The sequence below is a fragment of the Sebastes fasciatus genome, chromosome 12 (assembly GCF_043250625.1).
Source record: "Sebastes fasciatus isolate fSebFas1 chromosome 12, fSebFas1.pri, whole genome shotgun sequence".
Taxonomy (NCBI): domain Eukaryota; kingdom Metazoa; phylum Chordata; class Actinopteri; order Perciformes; family Sebastidae; genus Sebastes; species Sebastes fasciatus.
The window spans coordinates 11,873,494-11,897,386 of record NC_133806.1 but is presented as its reverse complement, the minus strand read 5'-3'; the positions used below and the strand labels follow the sequence as shown (position 1 = coordinate 11,897,386).

At 37.5% G+C, this 23,893-nt stretch overlaps 2 protein-coding genes and 1 long non-coding RNA gene across 4 annotated transcripts; 1 reads left to right on the top strand and 2 right to left on the bottom strand.

Annotated features, from left to right (window-relative positions):
• Window positions 1-2,721: 2,721 nt before the first annotated feature.
• med18 (mediator of RNA polymerase II transcription, subunit 18 homolog (yeast)) lies at window positions 2,722-5,613 on the bottom strand. Its single transcript, XM_074653132.1, has 4 exons — window positions 5,542-5,613; window positions 5,203-5,277; window positions 4,949-5,042; window positions 2,722-3,392 (listed from the first exon to the last, which is right to left on the bottom strand). The coding sequence occupies exons 3-4, from the start codon at window positions 5,019-5,021 to the stop codon at window positions 2,836-2,838; spliced, it is 630 nt and encodes a 209-aa protein (XP_074509233.1). The 5' UTR covers window positions 5,022-5,042; window positions 5,203-5,277; window positions 5,542-5,613; the 3' UTR covers window positions 2,722-2,835.
• A 1,286-nt stretch (window positions 5,614-6,899) lies between these two features.
• On the bottom strand, window positions 6,900-9,628 carry LOC141778245 (uncharacterized). Of its 2 annotated transcripts, none has more exons than XR_012596020.1 (7): window positions 9,494-9,628; window positions 9,058-9,372; window positions 8,668-8,937; window positions 8,368-8,592; window positions 8,161-8,277; window positions 7,981-8,021; window positions 6,900-7,841 (listed from the first exon to the last, which is right to left on the bottom strand). It is a non-coding gene; the product is annotated as an uncharacterized LOC141778245 (long non-coding RNA). The 2 variants fall into 2 exon arrangements; XR_012596021.1 differs by having other exon boundaries at window positions 7,700-7,834; window positions 7,977-8,021.
• A 2,263-nt stretch (window positions 9,629-11,891) lies between these two features.
• Window positions 11,892-22,545, top strand: cyp4t8 (cytochrome P450, family 4, subfamily T, polypeptide 8). Its single transcript, XM_074653128.1, has 12 exons — window positions 11,892-12,083; window positions 13,420-13,564; window positions 13,732-13,776; window positions 13,883-14,010; window positions 15,008-15,132; window positions 15,265-15,419; window positions 15,600-15,706; window positions 18,118-18,308; window positions 18,404-18,537; window positions 18,893-18,957; window positions 19,601-19,683; window positions 22,018-22,545. The coding sequence occupies exons 1-12, from the start codon at window positions 11,892-11,894 to the stop codon at window positions 22,193-22,195; spliced, it is 1,548 nt and encodes a 515-aa protein (XP_074509229.1). The 3' UTR covers window positions 22,196-22,545.
• Window positions 22,546-23,893: the final 1,348 nt, after the last annotated feature.

The window sequence follows — 23,893 nt, the reverse complement described above, 5'->3', positions numbered from 1 at the left end:
CAATGGTATTTAAAGTTATTTAAAAACCACTAATTAAAAAAGAAACCAAAAGCATTGATATGAAGTCTTTAGGAACAAACTGATTGACTAAATCATGAAAAATTGGAATGACAGAATAAAGCACCTGTGAGATATGACAAAAAGTATACCTCTGGGGTCTGCAGTTGGTAGGATGACGGTTAATCATTTATGTATATTAATATATATATATATATATATATTTATATATATTTTTTTTTTTAAATCATTTTGAAGTGAATAAAAAAGGAAAAATACTTGGAGCTCTGCTGCAGTAGCTCAGCTTGTAAGTATTCTGAGAATAGCAGCGCCTATATGACCCCACATTTAACACATTTTTCATAACTCAGAATAACATTCCCACAATGAAAAGTAATCAGTTTGACGATCAATCACATATTGTAACTCTAACCACCATAACACACCATATTTATAGACTTATCATGATGTTTGCATGTATGTGTTGAAAGAGGGCGTCACTCTCGTCTGTTTCTTGAAATAAACTATGCAGAATATCACATTGCCCCCGGCAACGAGTTAAATCCCTCACTTCTGCAAGTCAGTATTTGGCTACATCCACAATAGCCGAGAAGGCCTGATGCCAAGACACTGATTAGCCTAGCTATGCCTCTGTTCTCCAGGCAATGTGGAGTGGAGGTGCAGTGGGAGTCCAGCTCATCACCAAAGAGCACTGTGCTAAACACAAGTTTAAGTGGAAGAAAGCCAGCAGACTGTAGTGTATCCATGCTGGACATATAAAGCCTTGGGCAAGGAGGCATCTGCCTCTTTAATACATAATTCACTCAGAGCTGAAACATCATGCTTTAGTCCTAAGGGCCAGTAGTCTGTTTCTGGTTGTTGGAACATAAAACTGTCTCCATCAGATAATCCGCTCTCTCATTGACGGGAAACTTTTTTTTACTTCCAAACTATGAAATTAGGTTCAACTTGAGCATGGATCGGATTGGCCTTCAAAACACACAAATTAAAAGAATCCTACAGCAATATAATGTACAGTATATTAAAATGTTCAAAGGGTGGCTTTCGAGGTGCATCAAATGTATGTGGACGCAATGTCATCTCACCTTTCCACCTCAGCGAGCTCGTCCTCATCAGCCTTGATATGCAGGTAGGTCAACATGTAGAGACAGCCATCTGCCCTCAAGCTCTCCCTTCAGACACGCACACGGTCACTTTACATCGCAACCCCTGCAAATGCATCCTCCTGTAGGGGTATTATTAGAAGCACTCATGTCTTATTGCCCACATTATTATCATAACTGACAGGATGTGCATTAGTTACTTCAGTCTCCGCAGCACATTGGCCATAACGTTGACACACTCGTGTACAAGCCATTTTGGAATTCAGCATGAAGAGGGAAGAACCTGAGGCAGCTGTAGAGCTTTCATGCGTAATAGTCCCAGCTCAAGTTCCCATGAAAGAGGCACTAATGGGTTAACAGTAGAAATGAGAGGGGAAGAGAGGGAAAATCAATGCTTTTGTTGAGGGGAAGAAAGAAAGGCTTTCACAGGTCTATGTATCATTAAGCAATTGAGAAAGCTAATTAGAGTGGGGGGAAAAGATGTGCAGATCTCACAGCTAATTATTTCCATGGCAACCACAGCTCCTGTAGATGATCTGAGGTGGCGTTCAGCCGGCGAGTCAGCCAGTCACACAAAGAGCAAGAGAGACCCCTAGTGGGATAAAATGAACGTGTTAAAACATAGAACACAAATCATATCCAATTTTAAAAAATGTTACTCCAGTAAAACACAGGTCTTTGTGCAACATACATCATATTCTTGGAACAGTGGACACGGTTTAGTGATGTAAATATAAACTGATGTTTTTAGACGTTAATCCTGCTTTATAGAGCAAAATAAATCAGTTTTCTTTTAATCAAAGAACATAATCAAGACCTTAAACGGATTAAAGAAATAAAAATTCCAAAAGCCACCCTAACTATATGTCATGTTGTAAAGATCTATCATTATTATGACAAATGTCACTTGACTGATAGGTATTTTTTTTTTAGCAATACTTACTTCTTTTACTGCTTGACACTCAATGCAGGCACTGGCTTCTTGCATTTCTTGTATTTATTCCCAAACACATCCATGGCTCCAGAGTGCAAAGCAACCCCCTACTTCCAGCGTCCTTCTGATCCAACATCTTCGGCACAGAGGGGGCCTCATTGGACTAAAAAAAACATTCATCTGCACCTTTATTCCTGTTTACAATTATTTACATAATGTGTTAAGAAATTAGCCTACCAATGTGTATGGGAACTGACAAAAACTGTAACACTTCAAATGGATTATTGTGGCGCTAAATGGCACGGTAACAAATTTTGGGTGCACCTAAATGAAAAACTTAGGCGCACCAGTGCAACTAATGTAAAAGTTAGTCTGGAGCCCTGACATTACTATTGTTTCTTATGTAGATATAGTAAACTCCACTGTGCAGGAGATGATTTTTTTCTGCAGGTGCATACTTATGGATCTACAACAAATATAAAAACGTAAATGAAATTAACAATGACTAACTGAGACCATGCAGTATTTATTGATGAAAAAGTGACAAGGTACCATGTCAAAACTTTTATGACCACACTTTGTTGGAAAATTATGGAGTGCAGTGATATTCTGTCGTAATTGTTGTCATTTTCACATAACAAATTGACCAGAAGTGGAACCGTTAAGTCAAAGTTGAATTGTATTTAATTTTTAGTTCAAATGTAAACATTGTGTAAAAAAAACAGGAGGTCTAATTTGTCCATGGTAGTCAGAGATGACTTCCACTCTAAATGATGTCATTCAATGTCTCTGTTTGCTGGGGTCAATCTTCTCCAGGTGAACCAGGGGTTTAAGTTGCTCAGCAAAGCTGCGCACTTCCTCTGACATAGTGTCCTGGCCGGCGGGAGCCAACACACTCAGCTCCACCAGGTATGAAAGTGATAGACGTTCTGTGTTATCCGTGTTCCCCGGTACCAGGATGCGTGACAGCTTGCTAACCACAATTTTCATAACACCTTTGCGGAATATGTGTCCATTGGCCACAAACTCGTGGTCCATGCGGAAGCCCATCTCATTGAGGAACTCCGGCAGGCTGTGAGAGGCAGCCACGTCAACACAGTTGCGCACCAGGGCATGGCGGCTCTTGTCGCCCACCTCAGGTTGGCCTAGGTAGCGTAGGTGCCATGGTGATGTGGGGTGGGAGAGTGACCGCCGGGCACGCAGAATGAAAGGGTTCCCTTGTTGGCCTTTCAGAAGATAAACCAGTTCATGATCTGTAAAGGTCTCAGGTTCCATGTTGTCACACAGACCTCGAAGGCGATGCAAGAGGCTTTCCAGTGCCTGGTCTAACACACTGCCTACATTAATAAAGGGTAAAAAAAACAGACATACAGTATAAACAACATATAAACAATGTGGTGTGATGATCTGGGCTGAACAAGATATTGTATTTAGAACTGTAGTTTCAACATACATTTACACACTCAACACTTATCCAACATTACATCAGCTGAAATTTAAGACACAGAGAGCTGAGACAGAAAGGAAATAGATCTTTGTCACAAACATGGCAGATGTTAAAGATATGTTGTCACCATTGCCATGTTGGCAATATTGCACTCTACCCGTCATGAAGGTTATAGTTTTAGTGAGTTTCTAATATCTTGTTTATCCTGTTTATATCAAAGAGGGCAGACTATTTGGAAGATTTTGAAATGACATGTTAAGCCATCACTCTCCACCACCACCACCACCATCACCACCATCATCATCATCATCATCATCATCGAAACACCAACTGAGGAAATATCTTTCGGAAGACCGGTATTCATCCCACCACTAGATAGATAAATTTATAGATGTTCTTTATTGATCCAAAATTGAGAAATTCTTGAGTTCCAGAGAAGGTATGTCACAAGTTCTTGCAGCTTGATCTGTCCAAACATCATTAAGGCACTTTGTGTTGGTTTTTCCTTTAAAAGGGACTGTTTGTAACTTCTTCCACGTATAAATCAATCCGGGTCGGTGTCCCATGCGCGCTCGCGTGTGGCTACGTTGTTCAGACTCAGACTCCAACACAAACTACATGGAAGCACCAAAACCGCAAAGTTATATCTAATCAAGCCCGTCTGTTAAACAGTGTTGGCCACGGTCGGAGGACGCGGGGGAGACCGTAGCTTTGGTCTCCAGGGCCGGAGTCTCTGCTGTACTCTGCTCCTCTGCCTGCTTGCCTTCACTCAGCTCGCTCCACCTCACGTGCATGCGCGCACACTCCACACTGCAGAAGAGTTAGTTTAGCTCTGAGAATATCTAGTGAATGTACAGTGGACGTTTGTGCAGAAATAAATGCTGCAGCTCCACCAGACCAACAGAGGTTTCCCGTGTCTTGTGAAGTGACGGGGCTCCGCAGCGAGAAACGTTATCGTCTCCGACCGGGTGCCGGTGTCTTCCCTGTTCCCTCCGACCGCGGTCGGGAGGCTGAAGCAGGAAAAGCCAACACTAGGATCAGCATTGATTCATGGAGAGACCTTTGTCTGGTCAGCTGACATTACTGCCAAGCAGGTGAAATATAGAGTGATATAGTGGTTTTAGCTGACGTGTGTCGCCTCACTGTTTTGAGCGATGCTCGTTCACGTCTATGTAGAGCGACTCTGACTTTCGTTGACTTAACAGCCACAGGTGGCCTGAAATTTTTACCTTCCACAGCCAACATTCACCCTGTATTTGATATTTGGCAGGTGGCAGGTGCTGATTTCATTCCCTGCTTTCAAACATAAACACAAACTAACTAATCGCATATGTCCTTGTATCATTCAGTCCTACGGGGCCATGTATACCTTACACTTCAGGATAGTTTATAGTCTAGAGATATCACTGGTTTCATTGTCTGTGGATGTCTCTAATGTTATCTCACCTTGCAGCAGGTACTCCATCATGTTGATGGTGCCTCCAGTGACAGGCATCACTGAAACAGGAGGAGCTTCCATCTTCTCTCAGGTTGTTTTTGTCTGTAAAAGAGGAGGGTATTATTAACTATATATCAGCAACGTCACCATTAACTAACTGAGTTGTCAACTTTTAACGTAGCTCACATGCTAGGCTAACGTTACCTAGCAACCAGTGTTAGCTTCACAAGTACTCACTAGTAGCATGTTTCATTAAGCTTACCTGAGAAATGAAAGAAATGCAGCTCTTCACTTGCTGGGGGGTAAATGTTGGTTGTGTTCGTCTTCGGTATAGAGCCTCCAGAGTAAAGAAACACAAGAGGATCCGTGTTTGTTCAATCAACACCCGGCTAGCAGCTAAGTCTGTTAGCATCAGGTAGCTACAGTGAAAGCTGTGTTAGCCACGTTAAGAATATATATATATATATATATATATATATATATATATATCTGTGGAAACAAAGAGCTGCTTAATATGAGAATAGCAAACCCGCTCTGTTTACTATGAGACAGAGAAAGGATGATGAACTCAGCCTGCAGAAGTGAATGAAGATCATCTTACTTCTCTCCCTCTGTTGTTGTTGTTGTTTCTCGGTGGTTGCATCCAACTGTGAGGCGCATTACCGCCCCCTACTGGAGGTTATCAGTACTATATTATATATATATATATAATAAGTAATAATTAAATTTTCCTAAATTTGTCTAACTATAGTTATTACCTTTAATCTATGTCATACAGAAATATAAATTAATTACTGATATAATTATCCTTTATTAAAATACAAATGTGTTATCAATCCAGAATACCAATTCATTACTTATAATATAACTAAATCACAATATAGTAGGTTATTTTATAAGCGATGGAAGATGTACAACTCCTGCATACATGTTCCTCATGTAGTCATTTTCATTTCATTTGTCATTTTAAAATTTATTTTGAATATGTAGAATACAAAAAAAAAAGAAAGAAAAAGAGAATGATCATACCAACAAGTGGACATCAGAAAGAAGTAGTATTTATATACAATGAAAAGCATAAGAAAAATAAATTGTCAAACACTACTTCTGCTTCAATAAAATACATTAAAATCTAATTTGTTTTGTTTCATTCATTATAAGTATATAAGTTATTCTTGGCTAATTACAATTAAAGTAAATGCTGCACTTGAGACATTTGATTAAGCCTACATGGGAATTATATTTAATTGATGATAATTCATTCATTTTCATTTCAAAATGTATTTCGAATATGTAGAATACAAAAAATTAAATAAAGAAAAAGAGAATGATCATAGCAACAAGTGGACAGTCAGAAACAAGTAGTATTTACGTACAATGGAAAGCATAAAAAAAAAATTGTCAAACACTTGATGCCTTGATTTACATATCTATATACATATATATTTAATCCCACCCCTTCTCCATAAATCATTCATTAATTATTAACCAGCTTCCTTATTGAGCCATACATATACTCTAATTAAATGTTCCTAAATTTGTCTTACTATAATTATTACCTTTTATCTCTGTCATACAGAAATATAAATGAATTACTGATGTAATTATCGTATAAATTTGTTCAGTATGAGCCAAGTATACTTATGTATACTTTTGTTGAGTATATCTCTGATAAGTAGAAAGTAAACTGAAAGTACACTCTCTTATTTTGAGTTTAAAATAAGTACTGTATACAAATAGCACACTTGAATAAACCTATTTTTGTAAGGGTATATAATCAAGTGTGATATTAGTAACACCTGAGCTTTTCTTACTATGACAAGTCAAAATGTCTGCTGTGAAAAAGGCCTATTATTTAATTGTGCATAAGGGCCACTTTCAGTGTATAACGTTAGACACATCATAGGATTATCATTAATTAGCTATGCATTAACATGTAAGCAATGATGGAAGAACTACTCAGATCATTTAAACTTGCTGTAAAAGTACTTTATTACCATTCCATGTAAAAGTGCTGCGTACAGAACATTTCCTAAAAGTGCAGAAGTAAATACAAAATGTGCTGAAAGTGTCAAAGTACTCTTCGTACTGTTAAACTATTATAGCCTATCATTGCTTTATTATTACTGATGCTGATTACTCATCAGCATGCAAGCCACAATAGGCCAATTGTTGTAGGGGGAGATAATTTTAACTAGCCTACTTCATGTAGTGGAGTAAAAGGGTAGATTACAGAGGCCTATATCTCCCTGGCTAGCAATATAAATACTCAAGTAAAGTAAAATATTGTACTGATATACAATACATGCATGAATGTAGGACTGTTAGTTTACTTTCCACTTTATGCACTGTAGCTACAGTATCTAAAGACACAAGTGATATTTTTGTTCTCCATAAAACACATTATCAGTCATTAGTATCAAACCAGAAGTTTCTCATTAAAGTTCTCTCGACTAATATACTGTATATATATTTTGGCTTGAAATTATCAGTCATGTTGGAGTGAGGAATTATGGAAAGGATGTTCCTGTGTTTGAAAAAAAGGAAAGTAACTAATAAATTACTTTTTTAATTGTGTAGTATTAAATCAGCTCTCATTATGACTGCTGCTTGGATTTCACCCAGTTAGGAAACTTCCTAATCAAACAAATCAACTCAATGCTTGAAAATTCCCCTTCAGACCCACGTGGGTGAAGTCACAAACATTTTTTCTCATGAAATACAAGTGAGCTATTATTATAGTGGCATGTATGGAACATCTTAATTTGGAACCTTTTCTCTATTTACTTTTATTTCACTATAGACACAACTACTGTCACTGTAAGTCATATGATTGTTTGTTGTCTTCGCAGGTCCTGTGATGATAATTGATGAATAAACCACGTCTTTCTCCTCTTCCACCTGCAGTAAGAAGTAAGAAATGTCATTACCCGAACAGAACAACACATTTGCAAATTCATTGCTGCATGGTAGATAGTATTAGGTTATGCCATCATCATGATCATGATCATCATCATCGTCGTCGTCATATAACACCCACCGTGCCGTTGAAGCCACAGCCACAAAAGTGAACAGGAAACGCTTTGAAGAGATGGAAACAAAAACAGAATCAGGGGGGATATATGTATGAAACATCTACATCTCTTTCAAGGCAGCAGACCACTGAAAAAAACAATAAACAGGAAGTTCAATATGACAAAGAGTTGCATAATTATCCTACCTGCCCGCAATCTTGGTCTGAAGTAGCAAATGAAAAGTGCCATTAAAATAAGACATGTAAGAGCTGCTGATGTTCCATAAATAACTGCAATCGGATATTCAGGCTCTGTAGGTATATCTGTAAAACCCAAAACATAAGAATTACAATTATTTTTTGATTGGGGTCATAAACTCCTTAAAGAGAGATGCGGCAAAACAAAACACCCACCTGTTGTTTTGTTTGAAGCATTTGATGGTCTGTGAGTGCTGTTAACTGTACTGTATCCATCAAACATCTGCTTTGCACTGCAATTTAAAGACCCATTTGGAGCTACAAGCACTGATATCGTCCTTGTGCCTGTCTCCACATTTAATGTGCTGTTTGGTTTGATGTTACTGAATTCCTCGTCACACATCACAACACAAGAAACAGGTGAATCCTCACTGTCGTGTACTGTAATTAAAAATATTCGAAGTTAAGCCATTTCATTTTGACATAAGACATTGTACGTGTGTGGTATTTTCTCACCCGTAATGACACACAAGTTGATGGTAAATAGCTTCTGCCTGTGTCCATCACATCCATGTTTCCAGCAAGTGTATTTCCCAGCATCTGCTCCTTTGACATTTGCAATGTGTACAGACTTGTTGGAAGTCCTAAAGTCTGATTCTGGTCCTTGTTTCGAGTTGTTACTTGCTTCAAATGTCCATTTTAAGTTAGTCAATTCACCCGGACATGCATGAGTAAAATTGCTGCCTGCAATAACGTAGAATGGTTTACGAGTTTCTTTCAGACTTTCTGGAAATAAAAAAAGATAGTTTGTTTGAATAGAACATGGACTTTTCCAAATGTATACAAAGCAGTTGGGTGCCTTATATATTCAGTTTTAAGAGAACAAACAATCATTATAGTTCTGACCTTTCTTCACGCTGATGACTGTGGGCGGTTTATTCCAACAACGGTAGTGAAAACAATTATATTCACACCAGTAAAGGCCTTGATTATTCTCTGTGAAATGATCGATGACCAAGGAACCATTGCGCGGCACCTTCATTCTGGATCGAAAGAGCTGCTGATGGTGTTCGATTCCGTTCTTATCTTGAAAATATAACTGAATTTTTTTGCTATGTTCATCTTTCTTGTAAAACCAGTAGAAAGAGTTTGAATCACTTTTGTTTTGTTGACACGGTATCACAGCTTGACATCCCAGCGAGAATTGAAGGTGATTTGTTGCTGCCAAAATATAAGTTTTCTGTTAATAATAGCTTGAAAAATGTAAAATATGAATAACACTAACTTCCCAAAATTGTAGTTTAAATACAGTGTAATATCAATGATTTAGTGAGTTACTTACTGTTTCCTGAGGCAAAAGGGCATGAGGTCCAAATAAACAGTAGAAAAATAAAGTATTTTCGCATCATGCTTGAGGCACTCAAGTCTCTTCACAAATAAAAAGGAAATACTGAACAGATGAAACACCCCCTCAGAGGTAACACTAATACTGCTCATCACACACAGATCAGATTCAGGTTGACACACCGGAAGTGGTCCAACAGCCAATGAAGAGGAAATATACCGTGGCTTGTCTTTCACCCACACTGTTTTTCTGATGGCGTTGCATTTATTCCACTTTTTGCATTAGCATAGGTGTTGAGATACAGTATGCACATCAGCCACAAGTACTTTCTCACATAAAGGTGTCAAACTGTACTCACAGCTGTTTATACACCTATGAGATAATTTGTAATTTATTTGAGTAAAACAAAAAAAAATAATTGTGCTCTTGTGTTATTTACTCAACTGCCATCCTAAACTTAACTGGAGTTTCTTGCGATGACCATTTTGCTTAACTTCATAAATATAGGTTGCAGTAATAGTTTTAGAAGTTTATTTGAGTAGTCAACGATTATTTAGGTTAACAGAGGACAGACACTGAGAACGAGCACAATGTCTGGAAAGTGCAACAGTGGAAAATCTTAGCCTACATGACATGAGCAATATGAATCAGATGAGAGTGACATAAGCACAACAAGCTAACTAATGCTTAGGACCTTTTAAATATCGTTGCATAATTCAGTCATGAGTTTGATGTTGTAATTTTGCACATTCTTGAATTTTGGACAAATCTACAAATCTAGATACAATCATCTAACTCTCTATCCACTTTTAAAAAACTTTTGAAAACACATTTTTTTAGGATAGCATTCCTATAATTAGAAGGGTATAAATATATGTATATATACATCCGTTGCTGGACGCATGTGTACATTTATACACATTTATGTATATAAACTGTATATTTGTTTTATCAACTTGTCCTACCATTTTACCACTTCTATTATTATTGATATGTTCTGTGATGTTCTGTTTTAGCAGTTACCATATTTGTTTTACCCTATCTTCTGTTATTGTTTGGTGTTCTGTTTTAACAGTTACCATATCTTTTACTGTATTTATCTGCTTTTATTGTCTTGTGAAACACTTTGTAACATCTGTTTGAGAAGTGCTATATAAATAAATGTATTATTATTATTATTATTATTATATGTAAAATTCAATAATTTTTTTTTTAAATAAATAAATAAAAAACAACAACAACACTGTTACATATCATAGCCTGTCTGTTTTAACAGTTACCATATCTTTTAATTTATTTATCTGCTTTGATTGTCTCGTGAAGCACTTTGTAACATCTGTTTTGAGAAGTGCTATATAAATAAATGTATTATTATCATTATTATTATTATTATATGTAAAATTCAATAAAAATATTGTTTAAAATAAATAAATAAAAAACAACAACAACACTGTTACATATCATAGCCTGTCTGTTTAAACAGTTACCATATCTTTTCATTTATTTATCTGCTTTTATTGTCTCGTGAAGCACTTTGTAACATCTGTTTTGAGAAGTGCTATATAAATAAATGTATTATTATCATTATTATTATTATTATATGTAAAATTCAATAAAAATATTGTTTAAAATAAATAAATAAAAAACAACAACAACACTGTTACATATCATAGCCTGTCTGTTTAAACAGTTACCATATCTTTTCATTTATTTATCTGCTTTTATTGTCTCGTGAAGCACTTTGTAACATCTGTTTTGAGAAGTGCTATATAAATAAATGTATTATTATCATTATTATTATTATTATATGTAAAATTCAATAAAATATTGTTTAAAATAAATAAATAAAAAACAACAACAACACTGTTACATATCATAGCCTGTCTGTTTTAACAGTTACCATATCTTTTACTTTACTTATCTGCTTTTATTGTCTTGTGAGGCACTTTGTAACATCTGTTTTGAGAAGTGCTATATAAATAAATGTATTATTATTATTATTATTGTAGTTTGATTAACAGCACCACAAACCTCCAACGTTAACATTTGAATTAACACCTCTCTGAAACAGTTTCTGCAAAATAAATGAAAATTCTCAAAAGTCAAAAATCCTATTTTTCCGCCAGCACGTAAAGTTGCCTTTTGATAGTCAGGCCCGAGCACGGCCGTGTTTTGAAGGTAACACACAAATTGCGAAAACTTGCACAAACTCTCGCGAGACTCCTGAGACCATTCGAGGTCAATGGTCCCCCGAGCAACATACTTCTCCTCCCACCCGCTGCTGATTGCTTCATACTACTCATCTACTTGAGAGTTTGTTGTGCACCTTTTTCATCATCAAGCAGGACACCTTCTGTTGTGCTCAGAGAGTTTTTACTCTGCAGGCTCAGGCAGAATGGAGTCAGCTGAAGGTTTCGTGAAGTCTCAGTGGGGCCGGCCTCAGATGCATCACTTGTTTGCTCTGCTGTGTCTTGTGGTCGTCGTCTATAAGTTAACCGTCTTGCTCGCCCGAAAAAGAGACACGTTACGAAGCTTTGAAGATTTTCCAGGACCACCGCCACACTGGCTTTATGGAAATGTGAATGAGGTAATTCAGTAAGGTTGCAGTAACTGCAACTTGTTTGTTATTATTAATCAGATTAATATTAATCATAATCGAAATCATAATAATAATAACACTAACAATAATCATAATAATCATAATCATAATAACAACAATAATAATAATAATAATAAAACAACTTATAGCACCTTTCAAACCAAACGTACAAAGTGCTTCATACACAAGGTTGGGCTCATTTAATGCATTCATTTGCAGATGCAAAATATGGCTTCATTCAGCAACCTGCCCTGAGGAGAACATGTTGATAAAACCAGATCTATAGAAAACATTTAAAGGCTGGCACCATCAGGACACTGAACTGAAGACGCGTATTCACCTGATGAGTCAGAATAAGCCATCATAATTGCTGACTGCGTGTTCTCAGCTTAAAATGTTATATTTCCATTTTTAACAAACAAATAAAACAAATTAATAAGTGCAACTTATAGTATAGTTTCGATGTACATGTATGCCTGAGGTACCAGTATTTCCATTTATACTTCCATTCTACCACATTTCAGTGGGAAATATTGTACTTTTTTACTCCATTATATATTTTCTGACAGCTTTAGTTACTTTGCAGATCTTACATATTATTATCCTTTAGGATAAATCTGACAAATTGACATACCATTCATGTTAATTAATGTGTCTTGTCCCTGACTCAAAATAAATAAGTAAAGTAAAGTAGGGATGCACCGATACTGGATCGGATATCAGGTTTGTTGCTGCGTTAAAAAGGTTTACACCTGAACTGTAATTAATGTAAATAATTCCTGTTAATTTTGGTTAACTAACTAATTTTAGTTTTTGGTTAAGATTTTTTTTTACCAAGTTGCTGGTGTATAATTTATTATCTTAATAATAAATAACAGTTCCGTACATTTATATATATGTATTTATTTGTAACATTTAGTTTTACAAAGAAAGTAATGTTTAAGTCAAGCCTGATTTTGCCTTACACATAACAGAATGATACCAGTCACTTCCACACAGTGATGCGTGTAGCTTATTAATTAAACACTGGTATGTGGCAAAACTGGTACTGGTACTTGGTTTTCGGACGATATCCATAGTCCAGGTATCGGTATCGGTATCTGAAAAAGTCTGATCAGTGCATCCCTCAAGTAAAGTATATGAAAAACATGAAACAATCATATAAAATAATGATGTGTTATTGAATAAACAGTATGCTGTATAAAAAACAAGTCAAATTACCTTCACCTAGACCACTTTCAACATTTAAATGATGCCATTGGGCCATTTATACTACAGGATAGAAAGGTTTGGTTAAGTTTCCTATGTTTAATTTTTCTTTCAGTTTAAACAATATGGGCAAGAACTTCCCAGGTTACTGGAATGGGGACAGCAGTACCCTTATGCTTTCCCAGTGTGGCTGGGCCCCTTCTTTGGTATCCTCAACATCCACCATCCAGATTATGTGAAAACAATATTGGCATCAACAGGTATGTGAGCGATTTTTTTTTTTTTTTTATCTTTACAGATATGATACACCATCATAACAGTGTAATCAATTCAGTGCTGTTTATAATCTCCTATATGGGGACATTGGCTCCATTTTTACAGCCAAAGGTCAATGTAACAGAATTAGTTTTTGTCTGTTTCCTGACAGAGCCAAAGGGTGTTTTAGGATATCAGTTTATTTTGCCTTGGATTGGTAAGACTGCTTTGCCTTTCTCCTACAACATATTTTGGTTTATAACAGAGTTGTTTGTTAAGCTGCTTTACTCGCTGACACACATGCTGCCTGTCTCTGTCTTCAGGTGATGGCTTATTGACGTCAAGCGGTCAGAAGTGGTTTCGGGCCCGAAGGCTCTTGACCCCAGGTTTCCATTATGATGTTTTGAAACCATACGTAAAACTGATGTCAGACTCTGCTAAAACTATGCTGGTATGTAAATGACAGTATAGTTGTGTAGATCACAAGTCATAATAAGTAAACAATGACCATAATGGTGAAGTAATGTTTAACAAAAAGGCCAGGGCTGTCTAGATTACATATTTTGCAGAGATGTGGACTTGAGTCACAAATTTGATGACTTTAGACTCGACTTGACCTTTAACGCTAGTGACTCGTGACTTCTCTTGAACTTGAGCCTTTTGACTTGAAAACACTTGATACCTTCCCCCAAACCCAAAGATTTAAAAGTTTGTTATTTAAAAAGTGTGCCACAAATCAGTTCATTTCCTGAATCAACTAATGTTAATGCTATTCACTCCCAGCAAGTCGACACTTAATTCCCCAGATCCACTTTGTTTGAACCAATCAGACATTATCCAATCAAGTTGCAGGAGAGAACCGTGAAAAACTCACGTTAAGTTACTGAGTGCCAGTTGGAAAAAATGTTAACAAAGATCATTTTGTTTGCATACCAAAACTAGGCGATGGTCAACAAAAAACAAATTGCAGTATGCAAAACGATGCATTACATCTGTCGAAGAGTGCATTATGGCTTGTATAGGACTCAAAACTCAAAGTTTAGGACTTGGGATTTTCGACCTGTTAGTCTTGACTTTGGACTCGACTTTAGGCTCGACTTGGGACTTGTCAATCTTGACTTGAGACTTGTCTTGGGACTTGTCAGTCTTGACTTGAGACTTGTCGTGGGACTTGTCAGTGCTGACTTTGGACTTGACTTGGGACTTGTCAGTCTTGACTTGAGACTTGTCTTGAGATTTGTCAGTCTTGACTTTGGACTAGACTAGGGACTTGTTAGTGTTTACTTGAGACTTGAGTTCAAGGACTTGAGACTTACTTTTGACTTGCAAAACAATGACTTGGTCCCACCTCTGATATTTTGTGTCTAAGTTGGTCGAGCTAATGTTGTGTGTTGGAGTTTTTTCCATCTCCTGCAGAGAGGTCACATCTGTTCTCTCACTGTTGCCAGGACAAATGGGAAAGTCATGCAAACAACAATGAGCCCTTGGAATTGTTTCATCACGTGAGCCTCATGACACTAGACAGCATCTTGAAGTGTGCCTTCAGCTACGACAGCAACTGTCAGACAGATAGGTGAGTCCATGCTAACCTTTTCCCGCCATTCTCAATTGCAGGTCTGTGTTCTCAATTGTTTACTGCCTCAGCTGTCTGAATCATGAGTGGAGGAAATTGAGCTTGTAATGTTTGCCTACCTTCTCCTTTCAGTGGAACAAATGCATACATCAAAGCAGTGTATGAGCTCAGTTATCTGTCTAACCTGCGGGTCAGGACGTTTCCATACCACAATGACATCATTTTCTACCTCAGCCCACATGGTTTCAGATTCAGAAAAGCCTGCGGGGTGGCTCACAGTCACACAGGTAAGATCTTCACACATGATTTGAATTATGACAATCTGAAACGATTGCCAAATACCAATCATACTGGATTTGATCATTTTGCAATATAGAGTACCCATAAACTAAGCTTTGGGTGTGTATTGACGTTGCTGTATTTTAAGAGTGAGCCTGGAAATTCATTCATTATCTTGTCTTTTGAAGAAAAAGTCATACGAAAGAGGAAAGAAGCACTAAAGGAAGAGAGTGAGCTGGACCGCATACAGGCCAAGAGAAACTTGGACTTTCTGGACATCCTTCTCTTCGCAAGAGTATGTTATGTGATATCAGCTGCAATCTACTGAATTCAAAAAATTACACATTCTCACTTTTGCTCAATGTCATGAAATCTGTATCAAACCACAAACCTGTAAACTGCACTTGTGTACCAACAGTCAAAACATTAAGTTACAAAGTCCTCTATAGAGAAAATCATTTAAAGATAGTGAGATTTTATTTTTTTCATTTATTTAAAGCATAAATGGCCTTAAAGTAGCAGCAATCAAACTTAAAGGGACAGTGTGATATGGTGGCATCTAGTGGTGTGGTTGCAGATTGCAACCAACTGAGTACCCATCCACTCACTCCTCACTTTCCAAGACTGTAGTAACGTGAGCCGCAATTTCACAAGCGTGTCAGAGAACTATAGCCTTCAGGTAACATAAGAACGCAAAAGGCTTTCTCTAGAGTGTTTGGTTTGTCCGTTCTGGGCTACTGTAGACACTGGGCGGAGCAACATGGTGGATCTTATATGCCATTTTCTGCTAATAGATGCCCTGAAATGTTACACACTGTTCCTTTAAAAACAGCAAACAATATATATATATATATATACTGCCATCAAGTCATTAGGGCAAACGGCACTTCAAGCTCAAAGTAACTGGAGGAAAGTTTAATGTTCTGCCAAGGTTTATAACACCTCACAAAATACATAGGACACTAGGGACAACCACACAAACATAAAAAAGGACAAAGGCCACTGTGAGATAATAAAAATATTGACGGGGATAAACAATAAAAAGCTATGTATGCATGTGTAAAACCTGAGATCAAATAGAGATGATTTGGCATAATGTGCAGCTATCACCTGCAAGTGGCAAAATCCCAGTGCAAAATGAAACACAGAAGGCTTCTGTTAATGTGCAGAAGCTTCCTCATGTTCAGCATATCAATGGCCACTGGTACAAAGGCAACAGTCAGGCAGCCTGAAGACAAAAACTCACATTTTTTAAATAAATAAGACTATATAGGACAATGTTGGCCGTACAAAGCTTCTGCTTGCTGTAAACATCCCTAAGCTCCCAGGGCCTGACATGCATTATGATTTATGTAGTGCTCCATTAGCTTGATTTTCTGACCTTAGATATCAGTCACAGTAGAGGCAGATTAACACTTTCTAAGATCTAAGATGATCTTGTCCTTAGTTGCAACATTTAGCTAGAGAAATAGCTCTCACACTATGGCATTATGTCATTATGTCCAACTCGTTCGGTAGGCTAGTCATTGCCATGTTTCCATCAAAACCCTAACCCAAATTTTGGAAAATATTAACTTATTTCTACCCATTTCTGTCTCAATAAGCCACAATAAGCTACCCATAAACACCTCTGTAACTCAGTTACACAATGTAATATTCCCACTCAAACAACATAGCCTATGTTAATGAATCTCCTCTGTTCAAACACACTCGAGTGGCTATAGCTCCACCTTTGACTGGTGAAGGAGCTGACTGACATGTGACTTCTGACCTGACTGCAGTTACCTTTTATCTTAGTATTTTATATGCTCTTTTATTATGGTTTTATTACTACAGCACTTTTTTAAAAAGTAGATAGTACTAGTAGTAGTAGTGGCACAGACCTGCAGTAGGCAGAATGTTTTTGGCATCATTGGGCAAAAATTCCATAATAACCTTTCAGCATTTTGTAATTCAAGTGTTCTGAGAGAAAACTAGACTTCTGCTCCTCCTCATGGCTCTGTTTACAGGCTTTAAAAAAGCTAGCCCATGATGGGAGATTTTGGCCAATCACAGGTCATTTCAGAGAGAGAGCGTTCCTGTTCATTCAATGGAGGCAGCTGTCAATCACTCACAAACTAAATATTAATCAATATTCTGTTACTGTAATGCCTATTTCTCGCATTTTTCTTTCAGAAACATCTTGTAGTGTACTGTTTAGCTGTAAAATGAGAAAGTTTGCTCCATATGGGGGGCACTGCTTGGTATTTCCTCAACTGATCTCAACATGGCGGCCAGGTCACAAACTTTCTCATTTTACAGCTAAAGAGTACACTACAAGATGTTTCTGAAAACATATGAGGTGAGCAATAGGCATTACACTAACAGAATATTGATTCATATTAGATCAGCGCTGTCTAGTTTGACCGTTTGATCGGAGTTCGCGAGTGATTGACAGCTGCTCAGAGACGGCAGACTCAAGCTCGACTCTGATTGGTTGTTTTCCTCTGGTCTGTGACATCTTGCAGATGCCATGAAGAGCACTGGAGGACACCGAGGGACATGATTTTTTTCATATTACCTGTCTCACTACTGTCAGGATATAGTGACCATTTTATAAAAATAACTTTTTTTAATCAAATTTGATCCAATTCTACCCACTGCTGCTTTAACAGTACATTTATTTCTCGTACTGTTTTACATTTTTGTCTCTTATCCCACCTTCAGGATGAGAAGCAGCAGGGTCTGTCAAATGAAGATCTTCGAGCAGAAGTGGACACCTTCATGTTTGAGGGCCATGACACCACAGCCAGTGGCCTGTCTTTCATCCTCTACTCTATGGCTTGCCACCCAGAACACCAGAAGCTGTGCAGGGAAGAGATCCTTCAAGTCCTGGATGGCAAGGACACCTTCGAGTGGTAGGCTCACAGTCACAGCTGGATTAGGTGCGCTTTAGGCCATCACTTTTTATCTGAGAATATTGACAACTAATGCGTGTCTGTCTTGTTTTAAGGGAGGATCTCAGTAAAATTCCGTACACTACGATGTGCATAAAAGAATCCCTCCGCCTTTACCCTCCTGTACCAGGGATGTCCAGGGTCACCACCAAACCCATTACCTTTTTTGATGGAAGGACTTTGCCGAAAGGTTTGTTGTTAATGTTTTTTGGAAATGTCACATAGATAAGACAGCATAATCTTGAGTAGATAGTAACCTTTATCCCCTTTTGGTAAAAGATAAAATATTAACTTGTATTGGTTTTGTCTCAGATTGGTTTTCCATAATTGACCTATGTCCTTAGCTTTGTTTCACAAAGTCAGCCTTGCACAACATACAGCACATATTAACCCTTTAACCTACATGTTTTAAATGGTCGTGGCAGGTTTACAATAATATGTCTCACATTTAAATATATTAAATGTTGTTCTGTTTGTATTCATACACTTTGTTGGGGAGTCCCTGCACAATCCTAAACCAACCTTTTTTTCCCCCTTATTTGTAGGTTCTCATATTGCAACAAGTGTGTTTGCGCTTCACATGAATGCAACTGTCTGGGAAAATCCTGATGTGAGTCAAGATGACTCATACTGAGCAAATCTTTGTGAAATGAAAGCTCACCTGTGCCCACTCACTACATGGTGTATGTGATTAATAGAATCAAAGTAAACGTATGATCCCTCTTTGCTGTGGTGGCCCAGCGCCCTGCTTCTACATAAAATGTGTCAAATAATAGAAGGGACATAGTCCTCAAATTAGTGCACAATTAATGCAAACCCTGGTCGCATTTTTTCAGAAACATCTTGTAGTGTACTGTTTAGCTCTAAAATGAGAAAGTTGGCTCCGGCTGGTGGGCGGTGCTTGGTATTTCCTCAACCGATCTCAACATGGCTGCCTGGTCACAAACTTTCTCATTTTACAGCTAAACTGTACACGACGAGATGTTTCTGAAAACATTTTATGTGAGAAATAGGCATTACAGTAACAGAATATTGATTCATATTTGATCAGCGCTGCCAATTAATGCAAACCCTGGTCCCAGATGTCAGCATATCACAAACTGACACCTATGGTATGCCATAGTTTATTCACTCACTGCATTAGGGGTGTCAGTGAGCATAAACTCATCACATTTTCAGTGGACAAATGAAGAAAATGTGTGATTTACGCCACACTGGTGTTTGTTCTTTCTTTTTGTGTTGTGTCAACACAGGTCTATGACCCACTGCGTTTCCTACCGGAGAATGTTTCCAAGAGGTCACCTCATGCGTTCGTGCCATTCTCTGCTGGGCCAAGGTTTGTCTTCACCCGTGTATGACTGGCTCGTTATGAACTAGGACAACAGCTTCTCGCTGTCTAACCATTTATCTGACAAAAGGCTGCAGCATGTAAATGTGTAACCTACCACCAGCCCCCCTTTCACCAACACAATACAAACCAGATATACTCAGTGTAATCTAGGATTGATCCAATTTAAAACAATGCACAAACCCCAAAAGGAAATACTTTATGCAAATATTTGGATTTTAGTAAACAACTCTTGCAACTAGGGCTGTCCTCAACCAAAAGAAATCTTTGTCGACTAATCGATTAGTTGATTTAATCGACAGATCTGTAAAACTGAGTTTCTCCACACAGAATCAGACAAAAGCAGCACTTTAAATCTTGTGTTTACCAGAGATGTGCCTATGTGTTTCTTGGAAATAATCAGAATCAGAATCAGAATCAGAATTGTGTTTATTGCCAGGTGTAAGAGATTTACACTAGGAATTTGCTTTGGTTATGTTGGTGCAAGTCAAACAGTATAATAGCAAAATAATAGATAAAAACATTAGAATAAAATAGAATTAAAAAAGAAAAATTGAAATTTTAAGAATATACAATATACAAAATAAGCTATAAACAAAAATAAACATGATATATACAGATAGTGCAAATATTGTCGGAGTGCAAACAATCAGGTATCAGAGGGAGAGAGAGGGATACAGTAGGGGGTGGTATTTAGAGTGTATGAAAGAGGGGGAGAGCCAGTGTCGGCGGGGCAATAGTGTGTGTGTGGGAGGGAGAGAGTCACAGGGGGGCAGAGGGGCTGTTGGAGAGCCCCACTGCCATGGGGAAAAAACTGTTAGTCATTCAGCATGAAAAAAGCATAAATAAATGACTAATCGACTAAAGAAATCTTAGTCAACTACGATCAAAACGACCGATTAGTCGACTAGTTGAGTAAAAGGGGGCAGCCCTACATGATACCAGCTAAACAAAATGCACTAGTTAAATGACCTGGGATTTATGGACAACATGAAAGAAACACTTTACAATACAATGCAATATACCGCAGTAACAACCAATTTGGGTACACTTATTGATAGTCAAATCGTGTAATTCAATCAGTAGCACACATTGCAAATATCACTTCATTGAGCAGAGGATTTATTTTTACACATTGTGACAACTAGGGCTGACAAAGTTAACGCTATAACGTTTTAACGCCACTAATTTCTTTAACGCAATAACACAACTTGCGATTTTTCGATTGTAGAAGGCTCAGTTTTAAAGCTAGAGTGTAGATACTGGCATCATATGAAACAAGAAAACATAAAGAATCCATTGGTAGCAACCATGTCATAGTAGCATGTCGAACGCTCCAAACTTGCGAAGACTCTTGAAGCTCAATGAGGAGGGGGTAATTGAATAATAAAACTTTTGACCACATACAGTACATTGTGGCCTAAAAATAGTCTAGCAGCTTATGTAGAGGTGAAAACATGTCTCTCCTTTTTTATCACAGAATATTAAATGCAAGTTATGCTGATGTAAGTTCCTGTTCAAATACTTACTCAGTGTGATAATATTGATCATACCTGCAGTGTTTCTTATAGAAACATCCTGTAGTTGACTTTAGACCAGGGCATGTTATCAATTTAGCTTAAATAACAGAGCACCATCCGCTAGCAAATAGTGTTTTTATTCAGTAGATAAAAACGCTCTTATATCAAGTAGGGCTGTCAAAGTTAACGCGATAATTACACAAATTCGTTTTAACGCCAGTAACTTCTTTAAAGTATTAACTTCAACAACTTTCAATGTGATTTTTAGGTTGTAGCAGGCTCAGTTTTAAAGATAGCATGAAGATACTGGCATCATATGAAACTCAAAATCGTAAGGGATCCATTGGTACCAACCATGTCATACTAGCTTGTAGCGAAGGAGGATGAATAACGCTCCAAACTTACGCTAAGTTTTGGTGAGGAAAATCTGTCTTGGCCATTTTCAAAGGGGTCCCTTGACCTCTGACCTCAAGATATGTGAATGAAAATGGGTTCTATGGGTACCCACGAGAAAAGTGTGATTAAATATTTTAATCAATTGATTGTGACAACATATGCCCATGGGCTTCATCATTACATTTACTGCAGGGCTATTGCCATATATTTTTGTCTAATCTAATATTATGTCAGCCGCATTAAAAAATTATAATTATTTGGTACTGATTTGATTTCCTTGACCATAAAACAAACTTTGTCTTTTCCTTCTGAGTGAAAAGGATGATATTTACCACTCTCATGACATGTTGCTGTCCTCTTATGACGTTTACTAAAAGCTTTTCATTTATCTGTTTTCCTCACTCAGAAACTGCATCGGTCAGAACTTTGCCATGAATGAGCTGAAAGTGGCAACGGCCATGACGCTGAAGAGATACAAGCTGATCGCGGACCCCGCTCGGAAACCCTTGTTAGTTCCTAGAGTGGTGCTTCGCTCACTCAACGGTATCCACATCACGCTCAAACCTGTAGACCCAGAAGAGTAAAGGGAAATAACTGTAGGAATGCTATTAACCTGGAAAATACACGGGGTAAGGGAACATTTCAAGGAGTTGAAGTATTTTGATTTCTAATATTTTACTACTTACATAGAATCACAAACCTATAATGAAATGATTAAGTGTGCATTGTTTTATTCAGTTGCTGAACATGTTTTGGGGGAATTACTTGATGAAAAGGAAGTTGTGATTGTCTTATGGAATCATTTTCTCACACTGGAACCGTTATTAATGAGAAATGTTTGTACTTTATATGTGAAAAAAGAAATAGGACCTATATATTGTGGTAGGAAACTTGCACCAAATCAATCTGTAATAAATTCAAAATGTTTGAAAAATAGCATTTTCCTTTCTTCATTTGTAAATGCACTATCCACTATAATATATACTTAGTGGTTCTTAGTTTTAGTAAATGGTTGATGGCTGTTACGACGGTCAAAAGGTTAACCTGAGCAGTTTTTCATTTCCATGGAAAAGGTAGTGTGAACTCTCACGCGACTGAACGAAGAATAAAGTTAAATTATTTTATTTCTCTAAACAGCACTTAAATATTAACAAAGTATACTGCCTCTGTGTGAATGTGTGCCGCTTGAACTCATTAAAATCCGGTCCAAAGTACTCCTGAAGTCAATGTTTTCCAAAGATGAACTACAATAGGCTCTGAATACACTGGATCACCTTTGTTCTCAGTCTGTGCCGTTTGCTTGTTTAAGCCATCAGATGACTTGCCTTTACAGGACCTGTCATGGAATACAGATGCAATGCAACATTATTTAAAGGTCTTATTGATAACATTTTTATGTAAAAAAATATTTTTTAAATAAAAATCCACAGAGCTTTTAGAAAGGTGCCAAATAAAAGTATGACTTTTCCTGGGAAAAAAATATATTTATATGATTGTGAATGAATCATTTTAAACATTTTGGTGGGTCCAAAATTAATGTTTTGTTTACCTCTGTGGAAGATGTTTGGTTCCCGCTTCTAACGAGGCTTGTGAGCCAATAGTAAAATTACGTTGGTGTTTCTGGGTCGTCAGTTAGGCCCTATTCAGACCTGAGGCCTGCACTACGAAGCGAGTTCAACATACCCAGGGTATCTTCTCGTTATCTGGCTTCACTTAACCCAACAAACGAGATCTCGCTAAACGGTACTACGAAGCTGGTTATCAACTTTGTAAGTCAACCCAGGGTTTCTCAGTCTGGCTGTGAGCGGGTTCACATGAACGGGGAGGAGTTTGCAGCATCTGACCAATCACAGACATGGACTAGTGTACTGACAGCAGACAGACACATTTAACATAGGAAGAGCAAACTATATTAGACAAATACGAAGAAGTTAAACACTTAATCCAGACTAAAAGTAACACAGTTGAAGCTGCTAGATGCAGGAAAGACAGCTGGAAAAAGAAAAAACTCCGGATGTGTGAATGCGTAAATTAACAGACTCATTAATTTAACGGAAAACTCAAAAGTCAGATATACTCTTCTAAATATGCTGGAAAAACAAAGTTTAGAAACTTGTGTTTGGTGGATTATTTCTCTGTTGTATCAATGCTAATGGTCATTGTATTTTACATCGTTAGAAAGCCTGTTTATTTACCTTCGCAATGATGTCCAACTTGTAAGGATCATGCATTTGTGGGATGAGCAGCACAGCTGATTATGTGGGTAGCGCCCAAGAACAATT